This window comes from Fukomys damarensis, unplaced genomic scaffold (genome assembly GCF_012274545.1).
Source record: "Fukomys damarensis isolate Sample0158 unplaced genomic scaffold, DMR_v1.0_HiC HiC_scaffold_27, whole genome shotgun sequence".
NCBI lineage: Eukaryota > Metazoa > Chordata > Mammalia > Rodentia > Bathyergidae > Fukomys > Fukomys damarensis.
In genome coordinates, this window is record NW_022900939.1 from 24,399,207 (window position 1) to 24,419,429 (window position 20,223).

Below are 20,223 nucleotides of genomic sequence, written 5' to 3' on the forward strand. Positions count from 1 at the left end.
CGCCAGCCAGGACGACCTTGGTCAGGTCGAACACCTCTTCCTCTGGCTCCTTCTCTTTCTTCTTCTTCTCCTTCTTCACAGGAGCCCGCAGCAGAGACAGCTCCTCAGGGTGCCGGATACCTGCGGGGAGCTCCCGCTGTGACCTCCCACCTTGCTGCTGAGCACTTGGGGGCAGGGGCAGGGACGGGGAGGGAGGGGACCTGCCCCTTGCAGAGGCCTTGCAGGTGGGTTACTCACTGAGGAGGCGGCAGATGTCGGCCACGGCCTTGAAGAGGGGCTTGGAAAAGCTGGCACGCAGGCACAGTGCACGGCGGTTGGGCAGCCGCAGGGTGACTGGCCGGTGCTGCGGCCCGAAGAAGAGGCGGGCATCAGCCAGGATCCCATACTTGTCCAGCGTCCAGTGTGTCTGCAGCAGCCACTGCCTCTTCTGCTCCCACCAAATGGCGTGGTCCGACCAGTCCTGCTTGCGATCTGGGGGTGGGGCCACAGTGTACACTGGATCTTGGTCCGCCCTGTCCAGGTCCCCACGCCAGGTGTGAGGGGTGGCCTCCAAGAGGACAAGGGATTGGCCCTTAGCTACAGTCATTATATCACTTCCTGGGGGTCCCCAATCCAGAATCTGTTTGTGAGGGTCTTACTTTGTAGCCCAGGTTGGCCTCAAACTCAGTGATCCTCCTGCCTCAGCCTCGCACATCTTGAGATTACAGGCCCATGCCACCATGCTTGGCTCCAAACCCAGAATCTGAATGCCCCAAGCTTGGTGACCCCACCTCATGCACCTCATCCAGCCCAGTGGGCTCCCTGAATACAATTGGCACTTTAGGAGGCAGATACTATACTTCTTCTGTACAGCTTTGGGGCCTGGGGTTTGTCCAGCAAGCACTCTAAACATTTACTGTGACTCCCTGTGAAACCTTGGACAAAGTGCTTAACCTCTATGGGCCTCTTCCCACTCTTCCTTTTTCTTCCTTCCTTCTTCCCTTCCTCTCTGCCTTTCTTATTTCTAGCACTGGAATTGAACTAAGGACCTTCACAATGAGCTACATCCCGAGCCTTTCTATTCAGACATAGGGTCTCATTATATAGTTTAGGCCAGCCGCAAACACACTGCAATCCTCCTGCCTCAGCCTTCCGCCGTGCTAGAATTACAGGTATGCACCACCATTCCTGGCTGGGCTTCAATTTTCCTGTTTGTAACATGTAACAATCATCCTAACTCACGGACACTGACCCATGCCTGCTACCTGCTAAGTGCCACGTGTCAGTGACATATGTAAGTACACACAACCACACATAAGTAAGCATTCAGTTGAAAATATGAATCCATCACTCAATCGTCCACCTGGGAATTGGACACAGCAATCGATGACACAGAACTTGCGTCCTCTCTGCAGGTGGCAGGAGATGAGCTTAGAAGCAAAGCATGATGGGTGTGCTGTCCTTCTGGGTGTGCAGAGCCCATCTTTTTGGGGTTCTGCCTGGCCCTCCTTGGGGGTTTTCTAGATCTCCATACCCGCTCACTCCTCTACCCTCCCGACTGTCCCTGTGTGGCCCAACCTGAGAGAAACCTTTCTGTATCTGGCCACTTCTCCCCAGGTGTACCCCTTCCCTCTTGTGCCCTCACTCTGGGCTGCCTCCTCTCTTCCTCTCTGGACTCTGCCTTGGCCCTGTCCTCTTCAGACTGCTCTTCTGACCTGGCCCTTCCGGTCTCTGCCTGGGTACAGTCAGGGACCCTCTTCCTGGAGCACCCACAGCACCGACCTCTGCTCCAGGCAGACCCACATGATACAGGCTAGGTCAGGCTCCAGCTTCCTATATTCCTGACACCTCTGCTCACCCGGCCACATGCCCAGCACTGGGTCGATAGCCACGGTGGCTCCTAGTCCCAGTCTTTGAAGTGCTCCGCTCAGACTGTTCTGGACAGAGGCAACCCTCCTCCCCGGGAAGCCCCTCCACGTCAGTCTGGGAGCTAACAAAGAGTGCTCCATGGTCCCAAGTACCATGCTTTTCACCTCGAATCAGCGTCAACCTCACCTCCTAAATCGCCCTTCTCTCCATCCACTCTGACCTTTGGAAGCCTTGTCCCCTCTCTGCAGGACAACTCAGATGGCCTGCTCGGGGCCTCCCTGCCTCCACTCTGCCCCCACTGGCTGCCCAAGAACTCAGCCCAAAGGTCCACTGCAGCTGTACTGGTGGAATATCCCTATCATCTCAACATTTGGGAGGCTGAGGCAGGAGAATCACTATGAGTTCAAGACCAGCCTGGGCTACATAGTGAGTTCAAGACCAGCCTGGGGCCAGGAATTTAGCTCAGTGGTTCTGCTGCCTGCCTTGCAAGTGCAAGGTCCTGTGTTTGATCCCTGGTACCAAAAAAAAAAAGACCATTCTGAACTACATAGTGAGACACTATCCCACCCTCCCTCCAAAAGCAATCCACTGTGGCATGGCCTGTCCTGCTGCAAACACTGGGTGCATTCAAGATGAGGTCTAAGCTCCTGTTGAGAACTCAAGGCCTGCAGGCGCTGCCAGGGGACCCCGGGGGCCAGTGTCTGGTTATGTCCAGCAGCCCTAACCCAGAGAACCCCTCACCCCCACAGCATTTCTACCCAGCTTCTCGTTACTGTCACCACCTCTCAGGACTCAAGTGGCCTCTCCGGGGAAGTGCCCTAATCCAGGCCTCCAGGTCCCCATGGTGGCTTTCCTGTGACAGCTGGCATAGACTACTGGGCCAGGCAGGAAGGGGCCAGCTTTACCAGCCAGTCATGTGCCAGGAGACAGCCCACGTTGGACGCACTTAGGAAGGACTAGGACCGGGGTGGATGGGGACAATATCCTCACTGCAGGGTCAGTGAGCTGGAGGGACTTGCCCGGGTCCATCAGTGGAGTACCTTGTGGACATGATGTGCCTTGTGGACAACCTGGTTCTCAGGCCCCTCATGTCTTGCCTTAACCCAGGCCTGCCGAGACTTGGTCTGATACCCAGTCTCCCCAGGGAGACTCTGCTCCCCACTTCTGCTTTCACAGCCTCTTTGGGCCCTGCCTCTGGAGGCTCCCTCCCTGCTTGGGCTCTGGGGCTGTGCTACCCTGGAGTCTCACTGACACCCGTGCTGGGCTGCACATGGCGGCTGGCTGGGTCTGAGGAAGTCTGCCCAAGGAGGCCCAGTCCCTATGCTCCTGACCAGATTCCTGTGGCCTGCCCTCTGGCCCTGGCTATTGGAGTGCTCCTGCTGCCTTCCCAGGAAGGTCAACCTCCATCAGGCAGGGCAGGATGATGAGAAGTCCTCACGTTCCTGGCCCCGTGTCTCGCTGCCATGACAGAGACCGCAGTCTGCTCTGCTGCAACTTCCTGTGGGGGCAGGGCCATCCCCCCCAGATGGGGCCTGTCACCAGCCTCCTGAGGGCTTCACCCAGGAGGAAGTGCGGAGCAGGCCCCAGGTCACCAGGAGCCCCTAGCCCTCTCTCAGACCTCAGGAACAAACGTGACCTTGGCCTCTGCCCAGGCAAACCCTCCCCTTCTGTCCTTAGCAGTGGGTAAATGGAGGCTGGGTGTGGTAGTGCACATCTGTGATTCTAGCACTCTGCGGGGCTGAGGCAGGAGGATAGAGTTTGAGCCCAGCTTGGGAAATTTAGCAATTTAGTGAAACCCAGTATCAAAAATGAATCTTTTTTTTTCTGGTACCAGAGATCAAACTCAGGACTTTGGGCTTGCCAGGCAGGTGCAGCACCACTGAGTTAATCCCTGGCCTTCAAAAAATAAAGAAAAGGGATAGGGATGTAGCTCGGTGTAAGACTCTGGGTTCAATCTCCAGCACTGCCTCCTCATTCCAAAATGAAAAGTGGGTGAGTGGCCATCTGCCTGATCCGGCTCGGCAGAAGCAGCTGGAGTGGGGGGGGAGGGGTACGAGAGACTGGGGAAATGTCTTTTTTGGAACTAAATGATTAAGAGTGTCTGAGTCACTGTGACACAGTTATCGCGAGCTGTGCAGCAGGGGTGGTCCGGAAGTACCGGGGAACACTGTGGCAGCCGCCCGGGTGCCAAGCTGGGGAAGTGGGGGCAGCCGGGCACTCACTGATCTCCTCCACGATCTTCAGGAGCACACCGCCAATGTGTGACTCCCCGGTGACTCGGAGGGTGACCGACTCGGCCTCCGGGTCCTCCTCACCCACAAACACCCGTAGCTCCCAGGATGAGTCGATGTAGTCCCCGGTGGCCGTCTTCATCCCTGCCATGGCTGCAGCTGCTTCTGCTGAGAGGGTGAGGGAGGTGAGGTGGGCAAGCCCCATGGTGCCCCAGGCAGCAGCAAGTGGCAGGAAAGGAGCAGGACAGAGGCCAGCATGCACAGGCAGCGGCAAGATTCGGGGCGCAGGGGCCAGGGATTTAGTTCAGTGGTGCCACACCTGTCTCAAAAGTTCAGGTCCTGAGCTCGATACCCCATACCAAAAAAAAAAAAAAAAAAAAAAAAGAAAAGAAAAGGAAGTATAAGAAGGCTTGTTCTTTCATCAAACTGGCTCTACACTTACTTCCTTTCCTAGAACCTTCAGACTCCCTACCCTACTGGTTTCCACTTCCTTTTGTCCTCAAACACATACTACAGCATTACGGAGTGAAGAGCAAAGTCTGTCTGAGAAGATACTACTGAAAAATGGAAGCGAAGGGTTGTTCTTCCCTGACATTAGGATCCATCTTCTTTGTTTTATTGTGAAATTCACTTCAGTTTCAAGTTCATATTGAGGTTCTGGAAAGATCCATATTCAGGCATAAAAGCAAACAGCAAAAACCCAATAAGACACGTTTTTAGCCTACTCCCAGTGTACAGACAGGAAGACTAAGGCAAGGTAAGAGGCTCATTCAAGAGCACCCTGCTGAGTGCAGGGCTGGGTCCCACCCCAGGCTTCTTGCTCACCTCAGCCGCAGACCCTCACTGGAAGGGCAAACCCAGCTAAGACCCGAGAACCGCTGCCTGGAGCCTTTCAGCAGTGGAAAGTGCCAGCTGCCGTGTGACCGGGCAAGAGGCTGGGCAGAGGCCCTGGGGGCAGGGGAGAGAAGGGTCCTGACTGGAGCAATGGCTGGAGCTTACCTGGCCTGCCAAGGACTGGGGCTGCGGGTGGTGGGAAGTGCCAGCCACTCCTGGCCTCAGGCTACACACCTGCAGACCTTGACTGCTTCCTCGCCTCTGCTTTCTTTCTGAGCTTCTTCAGAGGGCAGCCCTAGTGGCCTTATCAGGGGCAGGATGGGCTGGCCCCGCCCCAGGGCGGGCACTGGGCGTAGAAAGCACACTGCCAGTGAGCAGAGGGCTCCAGTGGGGCCCAGCCTTTGTCCCGAGTGAGCACAGGAAGCAAAGAGAGCAGGACTTGTAGGCCCGAAGCTACAGACGGCCTCCTTCCTCTTAGTTCAAATCGGAGGAGCCACTATTCGTGTGCAGGACGCCAGCCAACATTAGGACCATCTCTCATCTTCAGCCTGTTGAGGTGGCCCCTGGGTCATGAACCAGCCAGATGCAGGAGAGACAGCCAGGGAAGGGAATGGATGGATCTAGGACTTTGGCAGGTCAAACCAGCTTAAGCCCCAAGGGGCAATAAGGTGCTTTAGTTCTTCCTGCCCCCAAACGGCAAATTTGTCAGCCTTAGTGCTGCCCAGGTAATGAGAGAACAGATCTCCCCAACACTGACAACCCTTCTCCCTGACCCACTGGCCTCAACTTCAAGCACGACACATCTACTCTGCTTCTCGTGTCCCCCAGAACCACTGCTCAGTCACCAGACCATCTCCAGTGGTCTAATATTCCCCTGCACATGTCCTCGGAGGTAAACTTTCAGAGAAAGGCTGAACACACTCAGCTTTTCCAGAGTTCATCAAGTGGGCGTGGAGGCAGGAAGGAGCTCAAGTGACAGCAGCAGACGCCGCTGGAAATGAGGCTATTTGAACTGTGCCACCCACACGGGCCAGGCCTGTGGGGACTCCCTGGGGAAAAACCAGCTCACACAAACCCGGAAGAGCAAGAAATACAGCCGGCTGCTAGCCTCAGCATCTTGCCTACCCAGAAAGCAACACTCTTGGAACAAATGAGGAAGTTTAACTGCTGCCAAAACACCTCCCCAGCCTGGAAGAGGGCTTCAGGAAACACACTGCTGCAATCACGAAGTGTAAGCAAAACTCAGCCATCAGCTCAGAGGTCAGTAGAGAGTTCTAGAAAAACACCACCCAATGACTCACCTAATAGGCAGTAGTGGGTCTCTACAGGTCCAGGTTGAAGTTTTTCTCATGATTTATTCTGGTTTAGTTGAACCCAGTATTCTCTGGATCTAGCTGGTTTTGAGTTTGAGATTGGAATGTGGAGAGTTTATGGGACCACTCTAAAGGTGATCTGAGATGCCATTTGGTAGGTCAAGGGGAGCGTTCGTGAAGGTTTCCTTCTGTCGAGTAACAGCACCACCTAGCGGTCACCCTTGGCAAAGCCATGGAACCCAGCAGCATTTACATCCAACCCATTGAGCTCCTGCTCACTCAGCGCGTCCCCCAGCCCAGTAAGAACAAAAGGCCAGTCTTTGGAGGGGAGAGAAAGAAATCAGTCAAAAGCCAGAATAACATATAACCACGTCCACCTGGCTTATTTTATTGGAGACGGGGACGTGGAGATAACAATATGAAGACAGCTGGGACCCCAGGTTGGGAAGAACACCCCCCTCATATTGCCCACTGCCCCAAATAAAAAATAACCAACTATGGGGGAGCAGCCGACACGGCGACTGGGGCATGGGGGAAGGAGACACGAAACTCGAGGGCAGCAGTGGAGACCATGCGAGTGCTGGGCGGCGGCGGCTGTGTAAGTCTGTGTCTTCCAGGTGGCACGTATAAATATAAAGATGAGCTGCTCTTTCTCCCCTCCCTCTGCTGCACTGCTAGCCGCCATCCCAGCGTCTTTCCACACGAGGGCAAAGGGAAGAGATGAGTCATCACCGAATTGCGATCAGACCCACATCCATCAGCTTCTGGATCTTCTGCGCTATTACAGGGTTCTTTAAGTGTCTAAAAAAGACAGGTGAAATGAACTGAGGGAAACTTGCCCTCAGAGATGGCTTCCTTGCTTCTAGAATAAGCTCCAGCCCCGAACCCCAAGCAGCCACAGTCAGGGTACCTACAGAAAGAGGCCTGATGAAGGGGGCCATGCAAAGGCCTTCGCTACTGTGCAGAACCTGCCAGGCCTACTGTGTGCCTAGAAAGCCACGAGTCACTTTTCTGTAACAAACCTGGCCTTTCCAGCTGACCGCATAAGCTGTCAGGACTAACAAGTAAAGAAAACCCGTCCACAATGTACCTCCCCACACAGTACTGGGGATTGAACCAGGGGCCTTTGCACCAAGTTGTATCCCCAGCCCCTCTCTACTTTTTTTTGAGACAAGGTCTCACGTAGTTCAGGCTGACCTCTTGCCTCAACCTCCCGAGTGCTAGAATTACAGGTATGTGCCTCCATGTCCAGCTCCCCAACTCTTTTTTTAGAAACAGGGTTCTGCTAAGAAGTCACTAAACTGCTCAGGCTGGGTTTGAACTTGTGATCTCCCTGCCTCAGCCTCCCAAAATATTGGGATCATAGGTATGTGCTACCACATTTGGCTCAATCCTTCCAGTTTTAAGAAAGATTGCACAATCCTGCCTAGGTAATCATCTGCAAGGCCATCCTGAACTTGGCTTACTCGCTGAGCGCCTGGGGGTCCTTCTGCATCTGCTCCAGGATGAGCCGCATGGCTGGGTCACTCATTATCTGCTGCACCTCAGGGTCAGCCATGGCTCGCCGCTTCACATCCTCGGGGTTGTCGTGTCTGTTGTACTGAGCCATCATACAGCGCTGGTAACCATCTGCAGCCTCCTGTATTCAAAAGGGAGAGAGGGTCAGCATGATCTGGCTCAATTCTCTAGCAAGTTCATGGTAACAGCCAGGGAGGGCGACTGGAACTGCAGGGAGAGGGAAGACTTGAGAGCGAAACAGGCCTGAGTGGGCCCATGAAGGCCAGCAGAGCACACCTTACAGCCGGAGTCCAGGTCCAGTGCCTTCTGATACACATCCATAGCCTTTGTGTAGTCCTTCATGGCTTCCAGGGCAGCTGCTTTCCGGGTGTAACCCTTGACTACGGACAAATAGGAGGTGAAGGCACCATCTGAAACACAGCTCCCCCAGCTCTGTGCCTGCTGATCTAGATGCAACAGGCCATGGTCCCTGCCCTTTCCTTCTCTCAATCTTTTGGCAGAGTAGGGGACAGGGAGAGGCAGGGAAAGGCACTTACTGAAGGTCGGCTCCAGCTGGATACATTCTTCACAGTCCTAGGAAGAAGCAGCAGTTAGGAAATTAGGGTCCTCCCTTACAGGGACTCAGTCAAACCGTTCAGTCATGCTGTCGGATGTGCCAGAGGCTTTAGCTTCTGCCTCTGCTGCTCCTACCAGTGCTGGCCCTGGGTTAAGCAGGACAACAGAGTAGAAAGCCGGGTTTCGGCCCCAGGAAAGACAACTCTAGACAGATCACCATCCCATGAAATACAACAGCCTGACTCTTCAAAAGCCTGATGTTATGACAAATACAGAAAAGGTGGTGACACTTCTAGTTCTGAGAGAAAGAGAACATGACAGCCACAGCTAAATAATGAGTTCAAAGCCAGATTGAACAAAAGCAAGACCCTGTCTCAAGGAATCAAAAACATGGGCCTGGGATTTCGCTTAGTGGTGCTCCCACCTGCCTCGACAGTTCGAGGTCCTAGGCCCAGGGATTTGGCTCAGTGGCACCAGGCCTGCCTTGCAAGCACAACATCCTGAGTTCGGGGCTGGGGGGGACAACAAAAACACAAATACCAGCATTGGGCCCAGGACTTAGTATCTCTAACTACATCAGATTTTGCCAAGACCATCTCACAGTACAGTCCAGTCCAGGCTGTTCTGCTAGATAACAGCAAACACATCACAGAGAGGTGCAGGAGTGGATCATATTCATAAATGGGTACTACATCTCCAGGGTCACAGTCACACTTGACTATATTGTACATGACAGACTAGCAGACCTACCTACAATTGAACTATTAAACTAAACAGCAAAAAGTGAGGAAAGAAAAAAAGGAAACATAGTGTAGTCATTCTAATATGGTTCTACAAACTATAAATACCTTCTGATCTAGCAATTCTACTTTTGCGTATGTTCTCCAAAAAATTTAAAGTAGGGACATTAATAGGTATTTGTACATCCATGCTCTTAGCAGCATTATTCACAATACCCAAAAGGTGGCAACAAACCAACATATGTACCAACAAAGCATGGCGTGCAAATAGAATAGAATAGAATATTGTTTGGCTTTAAGAAAGAAACCGACAAAGGCCGGGACCTACATGGACCTTGAAGACATTACATAAAGTCAAGCAGGTCAGTTCCCAAAGGACAAACATTGCCGTGGCCATGCTTGAGGTACCTGCAGTATTCAGACTCAGAACAGAAACAGTGGTCAACAGAGGACATTTCAGTGTAGGAAGATGAAAAAGTCCTGTAGTTATTTCCTAATGATGTGAATATACTTAAGGCCACCAAGTGTGCGCATAAAATGGTTAAAAAGCAGTGCTCTGGGAGGCTGAGGTAGGAGACTGCTAAGGTTGGAGTCAACCCATACAGCTTGGCAAGACACAGCCTCGAAATAAAAATAAGCATCCACTTTCCCAAGTACTTTCAACCTCTAACCCCACAAGGCAGACCAGATATGCAGAGGCCCTGTATTTTAATACACACAAGCCAGGGATTTAGCTCAGTGGTGCCGCCCCCTGCCTCACAAGCGCAAGGTCCTGAGTTCGAACCCCAGTACCAAAACAAAACAAAACAAAAAAACCAAAAAACAAAAAAACTCACAAGAACACAAGTACTGCCTCTGTGAATCTAATCTGGAACAAAGAAAGATCAACCTTCAAATGAAAGCAAAACAAAACAAAAAGGGATGGGAGGGACACACCCTGCCCCACCCATCTGAGCTCCTCACCTTGAGCGCCAGCTGGAATTCCAGCAGTTTGGTATAGCAGGCAGCTCGATTACTGTACAGCTTGGCATCTCGTGGGTTCCGTTTAATTGCTTCTGTGTAGTGCTTCATGGCCTGGGGATAGTCTCCTGGATAAGGAAAACAAAGACTATTTTTTGAAAAGCAAAAAGCCACCTCTTTGAAGCACCAGGCCACATGTATGCTGAGTCAGGCACAGGAAACCATTAGTATCTAAAAGACCCAACAGGGAAGATGAGGTACCTTTCTGAAAACATTCATTGCCCTTGTTCTTTTCCTCCAATGCCAGGTCAGGGTTGATGTAGGCCAGCCGCTCTTGCTCCTTCAGGATTTTCTCTGCCTAAGAAAAAAGATTATTGGAATAGTAATTTAAACTCCTATGAATGCTTATGCTGAAAAACCTAATTAGATAATAATTTTTGAGAGTCCTGCTGGCAAGATTTACTTCTGTTTTAGGAATTTTACATTCCTGTGCTAAGGTAGTAGCAGCAGCTCAGTGCTACAGAAAATGTGGCTTAGCACGCTTGAGGCCCTGGTTCAATCCCAGGGACAGGAAAACAGACAGAGAGACTGACAGACAGACACACACTTTTACATGTCTCTTTAGCAAGGTACACAGCAGAACAAAGTGAACAGCAGTGGTACACGTACATGATTCAAAAGCATGCCCTACACGAAAATGATACATAGCTCAGTAACACAGTTAATTTTCTTTTTCTGGTACCAGGGACCGAACTCAGGACCTTGTACTTTTGAGGCAGGCACAGTGCCACTGAGCTAAATCCCTGGCCCTTTTTTGTTTTTTTGACAGGGTCTCACTAGTAGCTCAGGGTGTCCTTCAACTCACTATGTAGCCCAGGTTGACCTTGAACTGACAGCGATCCTCCTGCCTCAGCCTCCCGAGTGCTGGGATTACAGGCATGCGCTACCATGCCCAGCATTAGCAAAGTTAATTTTCTAACCCGTTTGTAAATTTTTTTTTTTTTATTTTTAGAAATGGGTCTTGCTATGTTGCCCAGGCTGCCCTTGAAATTTTGAGCACAAGGAACCCTATCCTCCTGAGTAGCTGGGACTGTAGATGTGTACCACTGTGCAAGGCTTCACCACTAGAGCTGGAGGCACTATTTAAACAAATTTTGAGTTTAGTTTCCTACAATACTAGGGATGATTGACCCCAGTGCCTCTGCAATGAGCTTCATCCCAGCCCTTATTTACTTACTCGTTCCCTCACATACATACGGCACTGGGGACTGAAATGGGGTAGAACATTTGCCTCAATCAAATGCATGAAGCCCTGGGTTTCATTCCCAGACCTGCAAACAGCACTTCTATTTTTTTTTGTTTTGTTTTGTTTTTTGAGACAGGGTCTCACTGTATAGTTGAGACTGACCTGGAACTCACTATGTAGCCCAGGCTGGTCTCGAACTCACAGCGATCCTCCTGCCTCAGCCTCCCGAGTGCTGGGATTACAGGCATGCGCCACCACGACCGGCCGGTGGCAGTTCTATCTGACCCACCTGCTGGCATTTCTTCAGTACATCTGGAGTTCGGTGTTCTGCCAAAGACTTGTTGTAGAAATGGATGGCATCCTTGTACTTTTCCTCTTTGAAGTAAGAATTACCAATTCGAGCGTAAGCTCTGATAAAGAAAGGAGAATTAATTTTCTGAGGGCAGAGCCAGAGAAATCCCCTGCAGAGAAATTACTGGGACTATTTCAACACCCCTTGTCTTGGTTCCAGTGGCTTCCTTCCCAGCCCCTTTAATATGCTATTTGGTGGTCAGCAACACCTCCCCTCACCACCCCTGGACAGTGAAGCCTTGGAAAGCCAATGCTCTACTCAAGGTGCTCCACAAGGTCAAGCATACTTGGCGATCTGTCGATAGTCTTCCCGGTTCTCTCTCCCCACTTCGATGGCCTTCTCACAAAGCTCCCGGCATTTATTATAGTCGCCCTTTTCAAAGTATACCGCTGTCAGGCAGGATGGTTAAAAGAAGAGTCAGTGCTCACTTTGTCCCTCAGTGATGCCTAACAAGTGCTGCCCCTGGTTCCTGAGCCTCACCTGCTTGGTTGGTAATGTAAGTCATGTTGGTGGGGTCCAGTTCCTTGGCTCTGTCGTAATGCTTCAGCGCGGTGTCAAAATCTTTCTTCTTATAGGCATCATTCCCTAACTCTTTTTCTTTCAGTGCCTAGATGGAGTTTGGAAGAATCAAGTCTTGAGCAACTCTAACTCAAATAGCAAAGAAAGCAAGGGTTTACGATCTGTCAAAGGCGATGAAATAGGTGAAAATTTAACATCCACAGAGAAACAAGTTCTTCATACCAAAGGCCTCTTCACTTACCAGCATACTCTGAAACTCTTCCTTTTTTACCTACCATCCCGGCAGGCACCAGTGCCACTGAGCTAAATTCCCGGTCCCATCCTGGCTTTATCAGCAAAGTTAAGAGAGAAGAAATCCCCTTCAATTCAAGGCAACTGGTGAGGACAGTACAATTCTGAGCCAGGTTTTAATGAAAATGGCCAAAAACCAAATTCCTGTTGCATGGCTGTCTTGGAGTCTTAGTTTGGAGGCCAGCAGAGGGGGCGGTGAGAGATAGGAGAAGGGGCAGAGTGGCAGCAGGAGTCTGCAGCACAGCTCGATACCACCCACACCGAGGGCCCTTTTCCAGCTGAGACACCCCGAGCAACCAACACTTACCCATTAAAAGGTACTAAATTTGGCAACAATCTGCTGTTCTTCTTTTTAAGAAGAGAAATAAAATCATTTAGGCACATGCCTCCTGCTTTGGAAGACAGTATTGCTAAGTGGACAACTTTCAACCACATGCCACATCCAGCCAGGAGGCAGAACAGAAGCCTAAGGACCTGCCTTTCTGGAGCTCGGCAGGGACACATATCACTCATGAGTTACTATCTTGCCTTGCCCAGTTCTCATGCTGACAGCTCTGCAGCAGCTGTGGTGACTATGGGGGGGCTACTAAAACGTGTGATGTTCTGACTTGGAAATAGTATTTTCTTTTTTTGACTTTCCAAGTTATTTTTATATAACTTTTTTTTAATGCAGTCTTGCCCTTGCTGGGCGTGGTGGCTCACGACTGTAATCCCAGCACTTGGGAGGCTGAGGCAGGCCAATCGCTATGAGTTCAGAGCAGCCTGGGCTACACAGTGAGTTCTAGGTCAGTCTCAACTACACAGTGAGACCCTGTCTCAAAAAACCCAAAACCAAAAAACAACCCAAAAAAAAGCAGTCTTGTTAGATGTGGCCCTCACAACGCTGAGCTCTGAGCTCAAGCAGTAACATAGCACACATTTAGCATTTAAAAATAACCACAGCTATCTAAGGTCGATACACGTTCCCATTCAACATAGAGATTTCTAGTACACTTAGTTGTCTATAAACACAGAACAGAAAAAAGAAAGCTGTTACCTGCTTCTTATTCTCCGGAAGATCCTCTTCCATTGGCTCTGGCTTGGCTTCCTTTTTAGGAGGAGGAGGGGGTGGTGGTGTTGCAGCCTCTTCCTCCTCATCCATACTGCCCAGATCAACTCCGAGGAGGACACTGAGCGTGGTCATGATCCGAGGGTCTTGTAGCTTCCTAGTATTCATTTTTTAAAAAGAGAAAATTATTCCTTGCCACAACCGATCTTAAGCCCCCATTTGCTGCTAACAATCAGATTCCCATGGATAGAAGTTCCTAATCCTAACCCATCTGTTGAAGGCTAAATTATACATTATTCAAAGGCTGCACCTAGAGAATGCTCAACCCTTCAGAGCTCTACATGAAGGAAGCCTCAGAGATCAGAAGTGCTACTGGAGGCTGGCAGATATGCAGAATGTGTCATTACAGGTTTACCTGACTATCTAACCGCAAGAGAAAAAGGGCTCAAGATTTACAACCCACCTCCACAAAGCATGCTCTGCACAAGGCCCTGTGTTTCATTCCCAGAACCACCTAAAATAAAAATTCTAGGTGCCTAGCAGGGAAGAGAGGCCTGTGTAGACTAGAACATTTCAAACGACTGCTTGCCCAATCCTTAAAACCCCTACCACTCAGTGGAGAACACAAAGGCATAAACCCTGTAGCCTGGCCAGGTAACTCTCTGCCACAGGGCTTCTACGCATTTCCAGACTCAACTTGCTGCCTCTACTTACGTGCCCAGATCGGATGGCTTGTTTCGTAGTTGCTCAATTAGTTCCCGGTAGGTAGGATCACTGAGCAACGACCTGGTCCTGGGATCGTTCTCCAACTTCTGATATAGGTTGGGCATGTTGAAAGGGTTCATGAATTTCCTCTCTGTCCGAATAAATCAAAGTGCATCACTGCTCACTTGCGTTCTGGGGGCCCTCATATCCTATGGGATATGGGGAGGGGGAGGTGCTGGCTCAAAAATCAACCCCATTGGGAAAATAATGAAGATAGTTACGTGGTGCCCACCTGCCAACCGGGCCTCCATATTCTGTAAACCTTCTTTGAGCTGAGGGTTATTCGCTTCATGTTTTAAACCCTCCTCATAGGTTCGCTTGGCTTCTTCGTATCGGTTTAAGAACTCAAGAGCTGCTGCTTTTCTTGAATAGCCCTTAAACCCATAAAAAAAAGACACAAAATAAAGGACGTGCAGAAGTAATACAGATATACTAAAAAAATCTGTTCTACATTTTATGGATCAAAATGGATATTCACATGAAGGCCAACGAGAAATCAGGGAGGAGGACACAACCAAGGTTGGGTCCTGCCAGATACGAAAGGGTACTCTTTCCCTATCCTGACTTGTCTGAAAACCAAGGCCTGTCACTGTGGCAGCACTTTTCTTTTCTTTTTTTGGTACCGGGGATCAAGCTCCGGACCTTGCGCTTATAAGGAACCACTGAGGTAAATCCCCAGGCCTAGCACTTTTCCAAATTTTTATTTATTTGTTTTTTTTCAGAAAAGGTCTTTATATAGACCAGGCTGGCCCTGAACTCATGATGTTTCTGCCTCAGCCTCCTAAGTGCTGGGGTTACAGCTATGTGCCACCACATACAGCTTAGCATTTTCATTCTTGCCAGTACCAAAAAAGTCTGTATTACAACTGATGGTAAGAGATTTGGTAAAAGTGTCATTACTTCCAAGGGCACAGTCACACAGGGAGAGGTGGGTAGGTAACAATCAATGCACCAGATAACTAGGCAAGTCAGGAGGGCCTGCCAAGAAGTGCTGTACCCAAGGACTACAAGGCCCTTCTGGGGTCAATCTGAAGACCCTGACTCCCCCAAGCTTACCTTGCCCCAGTCAGGCTTCAGGTCCACAGTTTTGCAGCCATCCTCATAAGCCTTCTGGTAGTCTCCTTTCTTGGCATAGGCCGCGGAACGATTGCTATAGAGCACGTGGTTGTGGGGGTCCAGCTTAATTGCTTCAGAGTAGCACTGTAAGGCATCGTCAATATTGCCGGCGCTCAGGGCCTTATTGCCCTTCTCCTTCAGCTCATTCACCTGCGGAGAAAAGGAGCCAATACAGTTTCTCTCCACAATATGCTTATTTTGGTATCAAGGGTTTTGTTTTGAGACAGGCGTCCCTATGTCTTCCAGGCCGACCTTGAATTTGCGGTGATCCTCCGGCCTCAAACTCCTAAATGCTCCCACGTATGAATTACAAGCGTGTGTCACCATGCCCATCTGTCCTCAAATTTTCCCACAACTATCAACAAACAGATCACAGGGAACAGAAGTGAGAAATTGGAGCTATGGGCATAACTCAGTGGTAGAGCACTTGCCTAGCATGCGCGAAACACCCTAGGTTCAATTTCCCAGTAGTAATTCATTCATATTTTCTTTATTTATTTTTTTGGTACTGGGGATCAAACTTGAGACCTTGAAAGGCAGCTTGCGGCACTGCTGGGTGAAATCCCCAGCTAATCATATTTTCTATACCTTTGAGAGCTAACAAAAAATAAGTAGAAGCCACGTATGGTGGCACATGCCTAACATCCCAGTACTGAGGGAGGCTGACAGGACAGTAAATTCAGTTCTACCTGGGAAATTTATTGAGGCCCTACCTCAAAACAAAAACAAAAACAAAAACAAAAACAAAAAAAAAAAAGAAAACTGGGGATGAAGCTCAGTGCAGAGGATCAGCACAGCAAAAAATAACAAAGCATCAGTAAGAAACCCATCTTTCTGCTCTTCACTGTCTTCTGTGTAGACTGCTAAGAACTCTAGCCACTATTCCAAGACCCCACCTTTTAAGCTAACCTACAATCTTCTATCAAAGAACCATTTTCCATGTTTTGGTGTAGTAACATGACAAATTTAATGCTTTGATCTTTACTAGGTAGAGCTTTATTTAATTTTACTACATCACAAACATGGAGAAGGCGAGAGAAACATGATTGTGGTTTTTCTATCCTCTCAAACACAATGAAAAAAGATGGCACACACCAAAAAGTTTAGAAAAATAAAGGAGAACCATGAGTGGTAGTGCATGTCTGTAATCCCAGCACTCTGGGAAGGTGGGGCAGGAGGATCTCAAGTTTCAGCCAACCGGGGAAACCAAGCAAGACCCTGTTTCAAAATAAAAAATAAAAAGAGGGCCAGGGATGTAACTCAGCAGTACAGTGCCTGCCTGGCAAGCGCAAGACTCTGAGTTTGATTCCCTGTACTAAAAAGAAGAGTTGAGGATATAGCATAGTGCAAAGGTCCTGGGTGTGTGTGTGTGTGTGTGTGTGTGTGAAGCAAAGGGAGTTTTAGCTAGGTCCTGGGTGTGTGTGTGTGTGTGTGTGTGTGTGTGTGTGTGTGTGAAGCAAAGGGAGTTTTAGCTAAACAGTCCCACAAAAGGTCAGATGCCACACAGCAGCCCACACAACTCCCTTCAAAATGCTTTTTCTTCTTAGGGCTGGGATCAAATCTATGGCCTTGCAAATAACTACTGAGCTACATCCATGGTCCCTACAAACACATTCGGTGGGTTTAAGTCACGTCATTCTAAGGTGCTGCACTACTCTGTAGTCATCATCCACTCATGATCTAGTCAGTGTGCTGGTACAAGAACATGGTCTGTGAGATGATTCTGGAACTCGGAAGCACACCAATCAGGAACTTCCATCAACCAGTGATCTTAAGAGTGAAGCTGGCCAGCCCTGGTGGCGCACGCCTGTAATCCCAGCACTCAGGAGGCTGAGGCAGGAGGATTGCTGAGAGTCTGAGACCAGCCTGAGCTACATAGTGAGCTCCAGGTCAGTCTCAACTACATAGTGAGACCCTGTCTCAAAAATCCAAAAAGAGTGAAGATGGCCATGGTGGTACACAGCTAGAGAGACTGAAGCAAGTTTGAGGTCAGCCTAGGTAACTTAGAGATCCTGTCACAAAACTTAAAAAGGGCTGGTAATGTAGCTCAAGGGGAAAGTGTCCTTGTATTCAATTCACAGCAGGGGAGAATGAAGATAAAGACAGGACACTGCCAAAAGTTACTAAGCCAAGGATGACAATTTTTTGTAACTGACTTCTTTAAAATAATCAGTTAAGGGCTGGGGATTTAGCTCAATGGTTCTTCCGCCTGCCTTGAAAGCAGAAGATCCCAAGTTTGATTCCAGGTACCAAAATAATTAATTAATTAATTAATTAATTAGTTAATTATTTATGTTTTCGAGACAGGGTATACCTATGTAGTCCAAGCTGGCCTTAAACTTACTATGTACCCCAGGTTGGCCTTGAACTCCTGACAATCACAGGCGCCTGCACCACCATCCCCAGCAGATGGTTTATGAGCCCAGAAGGCAAAAAATTACAAACTCAACAGGGGCGAAGGGGCAGCTAAGGAACAGCTTTTTAAAGTTCTTGTCTATCCTTGAGTAAAGCACTTTTCTTAGGGTCAGGGATTTAGCTCAGTGGTGGCGCACCTGCCATGCAAAAGCCAAGGTCTTGAGTTAGATCCCTGGTGGGGGGCACCTTTCTTTCTTTTTTGTAAGTGGGGGCAGGGTAGTCCTGAGCTACATCCCTTTTTCAACACAAAGTCTTGCTAAGTTGTCCAGGCTGGGCTTGAGTTTGCAACTCCCTTGCCTCAGTCCCCCAGAGTGCTGGGATTATAGGTGTGCACCACCATACCTGGCTTAGGAATTTTCCAAAGCAAGTACTGACCTACAGTGGAACAGAAAAATCAATTCTGTGGTTTTATTGGTTTTGCACTGGGGACTGAATCCAGGGCCTCACAGACTAAGTACCACTAAACTATGCCTCTTAGTCCCTAGGCTAGTATTTGGGGTTTTTTTGTTGTTTTTTTGGAACTGGCAATTGAACTCAGGGCCTTGCACTTGCCAGGCAGGTGCTGTGCTGCGGAGCTACATTCCCAGGCCTAGACTAGCATTTTAAAACATCAAGTAGAACGGGAGATAGCATCACCCAGTGCACACAATAGTACTGTTTTGCTGAATGCGTTATACAGGGACTGGGGGTGTAGCTCAGTGGTCATTCCCAGCACTGTGAAAAAAAAATGTTATACAGTTGTATCTTGTATTAGGTCTAATGTAAAAGTTATATTACTGTGGAGCATTAAGTATTTTTACTGTGTTTTCTACAAACATAATTTTCTTTTATTTTTATTTATTTTTGTTTTTTAGAGACAGGGTCTTAGCATGTAGTTTAGTGGCCTTGAACTCACTATGTAGCCCAGGATAGCTTCAACTCAGTTTTATTCCCGACTCAGCCTCCTCAGTGCTAGGATTACAGACAACTGGCGCCACACTGGCCTAAAATCACTAATTTTGAATATTCAGAAATTTGAGTATTTCCGGACACTGAAATACGAAATTAAGAGTTGAAAATTCAAACAAATCAGATGCAGAGGTGTGGGCCTGTGTTCTTATTCAGGAGGCTGAGGAAGGATGATCACAGTCCAAGAGGTCAGAGCAAACCTAAGCAACACAGTGAAACCCCAAACCCCATCTCTTAAAAACAAAGAGACCATGTGTTTTTTTGGCAGGACAGGGTCTCATACAGCCCAAGCTGGCCAGGAACTCATAGCAATCCCCTTGCCTCAGCCTCCTAAGTGCTGGGGATACGGTCATGTGCCATCATGCCTGGCATTTTTTGTTTTTTTTTTAAATCCGTATTTATGCAGTGTGGTGGCACGTGCTGGTAATCCCAGCACTCGGGAGGCTGAAGCAGGATTGAAAGTTCAAGGCCAACTCCTGAAATTCTATCTCAAAACAGACTGAAGATGCAGATATAGCTCAATGGTAGTAGAGAGCGCCTGGGTTTCAACCCCTGTGTTGCCCCCTTCAAAACTATCATTAAGTTTGTGGTCTTGGGTGTAATATTAATTTAAAGTCTACCTGTATGTACATTTCTATAATGGCTGATGTGGTTTTAAAAAAACTATTTTGGGGTAGAGTGTACATAATTCAGTGGGAGAAGACGTGCTTTTTATTTTTTTGCTTGAGGCCCTGGGTTCAATCTCCAGAGCCAAAAAAAAAAAAAAAAGGCAAAACAGCCGTTCTTGTTCCTGTAGCCCAGCAGAGTGTTTCTTATGTCTATACTATAACAACTAACTCCAGATACAGTTTAATTTTTACAAGGGCACAAAAAGTTTAACAGCCTCTCTCTCCAACATCACTCTTTCTCATGGACTTAGCAAGAGAGGCTCCAGCTTTACCACAAGGGCAGTTACTGCACTAGAACAAAAGGTTCGGTTTTGTAGATCATTCATAAAAAAGGTGAGCTGTTTTCTCTTTTTTCCGGATGAATCACGACAGTTCAATGACAGCTTCCAATACAACAAAACCTCCCCAGGACTCTCACAGCTGCAGGCCACGGTGGACCGAACTAAGTCACTGAAAACAAGACCAAAAGCTCCAACTGGGCCCCCGAATGCTGTGCGGAGGCAAATAACTTCTCACGGCCCTCAATAAAGGTACCAATTTCTGTGCAATCAGAAAACGCCTTTCCAGCGATGTCAGTCCCGGGTCACCACGGTGGCCGACCAGAGGGGGAGGGGCCGCACGCACATCTGAAATCGCGGACAGAGGCGGATTCCGCCCGGGACCCGCGCCCACCCTGACCTTCTCCGAAGCATCTCTCCTGCCCACTGCGGCTCAGGCTGCTAAATCCCGCTGCAACTCCTGCGTACTGCGGTCCCTGATCCTTCCAAGTTCACCTCGACCGAGTCCGCGCCGGCTCCTCGGTCCGCGCTCTCCGCCTCCGCGGGCCGCTCGCCCACCACCTTCAGCCTCCCCGCGC

General features: G+C 49.2%; 2 protein-coding genes across 2 annotated transcripts in view; both read right to left on the bottom strand.

Annotated features, from left to right (window-relative positions):
* The window catches only part of Fermt3 (fermitin family member 3), an 18,474-nt gene extending 13,267 nt beyond the window's left edge, over positions 1-5,207 (bottom strand). Inside the window, exons 1-4 of the mRNA XM_010636185.3 lie at positions 5,079-5,207; positions 4,071-4,247; positions 238-471; positions 4-120 (exon numbers count right to left, since the gene is read on the bottom strand). Of these exons, the coding sequence (XP_010634487.1) occupies positions 4-120; positions 238-471; positions 4,071-4,230 (511 nt within the window). The 5' untranslated portion in view covers positions 4,231-4,247; positions 5,079-5,207. The remainder of the gene's footprint in view (positions 1-3; positions 121-237; positions 472-4,070; positions 4,248-5,078) is intronic.
* A 1,376-nt stretch (positions 5,208-6,583) lies between these two features.
* Positions 6,584-20,223, bottom strand: part of Stip1 (stress induced phosphoprotein 1) — a 13,992-nt gene continuing 352 nt past the window's right edge. Inside the window, exons 2-14 of the mRNA XM_010636105.3 lie at positions 15,277-15,486; positions 14,453-14,594; positions 14,170-14,311; positions 13,444-13,612; positions 12,078-12,204; positions 11,884-11,986; positions 11,535-11,655; positions 10,261-10,357; positions 10,003-10,127; positions 8,281-8,317; positions 8,021-8,124; positions 7,693-7,865; positions 6,584-7,027 (exon numbers count right to left, since the gene is read on the bottom strand). Of these exons, the coding sequence (XP_010634407.1) occupies positions 6,955-7,027; positions 7,693-7,865; positions 8,021-8,124; positions 8,281-8,317; positions 10,003-10,127; positions 10,261-10,357; positions 11,535-11,655; positions 11,884-11,986; positions 12,078-12,204; positions 13,444-13,612; positions 14,170-14,311; positions 14,453-14,594; positions 15,277-15,486 (1,623 nt within the window). The 3' untranslated portion in view covers positions 6,584-6,954. The remainder of the gene's footprint in view (positions 7,028-7,692; positions 7,866-8,020; positions 8,125-8,280; positions 8,318-10,002; positions 10,128-10,260; positions 10,358-11,534; positions 11,656-11,883; positions 11,987-12,077; positions 12,205-13,443; positions 13,613-14,169; positions 14,312-14,452; positions 14,595-15,276; positions 15,487-20,223) is intronic.